Here is a 3,112-nt window from a genome sequence, read left to right on the forward strand (position 1 = left end):
AATGTTACTATTTTGTAAATATATTTTTTTTTACAAAATAATAAATATTTATAAAAATGATATTTATAAATATTTATAAATATTTACACATAATAAATATAAATATCATTTTAAAAATGTCACTAGAATATTTTAATAATAACATTTGTAAAAATGACACAAAATAATAGATTTAATGGCATTTTAAAAGTATTACTATAACATAACAACACGATTTCAAATATATTTTGTTTAATAAATTTTTTTTTAGTTTATAATTATTATTAAAATTTGTATTTATTTCAAATATTTATAATAAAATTTGAAATGTTATATATAACCTAATTTATTTGATGTTGGAAAAACTAAGTAATGAATAATACCATAGGATCCTAATAAATTTTTTTGAATAAAAAAGTTGAAATAATGTCAATAATTATTAAGAGAAAATAAAAAAAAAATTACAATAATCACTAAGGTTCTTCTTCACCCATGTCATTTGTACCAATTGACACCAATGTATCAATAGCTATGTTTTCAATATCATTCCTTATCAAATTGATATCTCCATCCTCAACATCAAAATTTGTACTACACATTTCACTTTGCAAATAAGATTCTACATTCTCATCGTGTGACTGCACGCTCATATTATAATAATCTCTAGGATTTATTTTTAAAGTAACATGTCATCCTATGTGTTTGAGGTCTTCCACATACATTACTTGTTCAGCTTGAGATGCTAGTATGAATGGCTCATCTTCACGCATCAATTTTGAAAGGTTGACTCTTGTGCAATCTTTTTCTTTTTTAATTCCACTTTTGGAAATCCAATCACACTTAAATATAACACAACGCGATTTCTCGAAGAATAATCTAGCTCTATAATATCAGTTAATACCCCATAAAATGTAACATCTCCAAAAACAGGATTTGGATCACTACTACTTGCAAAACTTTGAGTCTTGGCAGTCATAATAACTCCACTATTTTGAGTTTTTAACTTCTTCTCAACTGCTTTTGTGTGGAATTTGAAACCATTTATTACATATTTTTTGAATTTAATGAAAACATTGTTTGGTCCTTTAGCTAAATAATGTAAATCGCCAGAAATTCGATTATCTCCGTTATCATATAATTCTTCTACCTGATTTAACAAAAAGTAATAGCTACACTTAATGCGTAAATGAATTTATTAAGTTAAAAAAATTATGATAATGTTGAAAAAAAGCTTACCTTTTTTGCAAACCATGATGGAAATGACTGACCATGAATCCGATCTATAGTCATTGCTCTTTGACGAGAATTTTGTTGTGAAATAATATTACGATGTTCCCTACAAAATGAATTAGTATTATACACATATCTATATGTGATATTATAAAAAAAATTTATTATTAGAGGTATAACAAATAATATACTTACTCAATGAACGAGTCCACGACATTGCAATTAAATAGCACATATCGATGTGCCTTAACTTTATTATCCTCATTTAAACTCTTAATATACTTTTTTCCCAAATTTCGGCCCGTCATTTGGAAAATAGGAAGCAAATTTTCATTGACTTCCAAATTACTGTAATTTCTAGGCTTGCGATTAAACTTTGTCTCCACACCTTCCATGTATCTTGAGCAAAATGTCAAACATTCATCAGCTAAATATCCTTCAGCAATACAACCTTCTGGTTTGCTTCTGTTTCGAACGTATGATTTCAACTTAGACAAGTACCTATAATTATTCATATGAACATTAGAAAAAAAAAAATAGAACATTTTCAAATTTAATAATATAAAAATTAATTCAGATTTTACCTTTCAATAGGATACATGCAACGATAAACTGATGGTCCAGCAATTCTCGCCTCATAAGCTAAGTGTATCACCAAATGAACCATTATATCAAAAAATGACGGAGGGAATAATTTTTCAAGATTACAAAGAGTGACTGATATTTCTTGTTCAAGTTGCATAAAATCTTGTGGTCGAGCAACTTTTGAATACATCATGCGAAAATAATTACTTAAAGCAGTTATATGTATACGAACACGTGAACTTGATATTCCTCTCAATGCTAGTGGTAGTAATTGAGTCATAATAATATGAAAATCATGACTTTTGAACCCATGAATTTTTTGTTGTATCACATTAACACATCTAGAAATATTGGCAGCATATCCATCTGGGACCTTAATTTTCTCTAGAAATTGACAGAAGACAATTTTTTCATATTTGCTTAATGTAAAACAAGCAGGCGGTATGACAGTTCTCTTATATTCGCTCTCCTTTGGATGAAGTTCAAATTTAATACCCATAAACTTTAGATGACGCGCATTCAAATTATCTTTGTTTTTTATATCTAAACTCAATAAAGTTCCAACTAAACTTCCGCATACATTTTTTTCAATATGCATCACATCAAGATTGTGTCTTAATAAATTATCCTTCCAACACGGTAATTCAAAAAATATACTCATTTTCTTCCAACCATATGGCAATTGAGGATTATTAACTTTCTTTCCAAATTTAATTTCGTAGCCTTCTAGCATATCCAATATCATAGAACCAGATAATGGTGTTGGAGCCATTCTTTTCTCTTTTGTGCCATCAAAAGACTTTTCATCGTTTCTAAATGAGTGATTATTTTCTAACCAACGACGATGACCCATATAACAATGCTTTTTATTGTGCTTCAACCACAAAGAATAAGTATCTTCATGACAACATGGGCATGCATATTTTCCTTTTGTACTCCATCCTGATAACTTAGCATATGCTGGAAAATCACTAATAGTCCATAATAGTGATGCTCGCAAATTAAAGTTTTTCTTTGTAGATGCATCAAAAGTGTCAACTCCAATTTCCCACAGATCCTTTAACTCTTCAATCAATGGCTCCAAATATACATCAATATTATTTCCAGGTGCTTCTGGACCAGGTATGAGCAAAGACATAATAAAATTTGGTTGTTTCATGCACATCCATGGAGGAAGATTATATGGTATCAAAATAACTGGCCATGTACTATGACTTACACTTAATGTCTTAAAAGGATTCATTCCATCAGAAGCTAGCCCAAGTCTAACATTTCGAGGATCTGCAGCAAAATCTTTATGTTTGAGATCAAAAGTCAT

General features: G+C 28.9%; 1 protein-coding gene across 1 annotated transcript; it reads right to left on the reverse strand.

Moving 5' to 3' along the window:
* Positions 1-452: 452 nt before the first annotated feature.
* Positions 453-3,112, reverse strand: LOC133036762 (uncharacterized). Its single transcript, XM_061113493.1, has 5 exons — positions 1,794-3,112; positions 1,405-1,710; positions 1,216-1,315; positions 881-1,126; positions 453-617 (listed from the first exon to the last, which is right to left on the reverse strand). Exons 1-5 carry the CDS (start codon positions 3,110-3,112, stop codon positions 453-455), a joined length of 2,136 nt encoding a protein of 711 aa, XP_060969476.1.

The sequence above is a fragment of the Cannabis sativa genome, chromosome 4 (genome assembly GCF_029168945.1).
Source record: "Cannabis sativa cultivar Pink pepper isolate KNU-18-1 chromosome 4, ASM2916894v1, whole genome shotgun sequence".
NCBI classification, from domain to species: domain Eukaryota; kingdom Viridiplantae; phylum Streptophyta; class Magnoliopsida; order Rosales; family Cannabaceae; genus Cannabis; species Cannabis sativa.

Excerpts from the sequence above, each read along its gene's own strand:
- LOC133036762 (XM_061113493.1), bottom strand. The coding sequence starts at position 3,112 with ATGACTTTTGATCTCAAACATAAAGATTTTGCTGCAGATCCTCGAAAT. Across the intron at positions 1,316-1,404 it reads GTCGTGGACTCGTTCATTGA|GGAACATCGTAATATTATTT; the intron begins GTAAGTATATTA and ends TTCATTTTGTAG. Across the intron at positions 1,127-1,215 it reads CATCATGGTTTGCAAAAAAG|GTAGAAGAATTATATGATAA; the intron begins GTAAGCTTTTTT and ends TTGTTAAATCAG.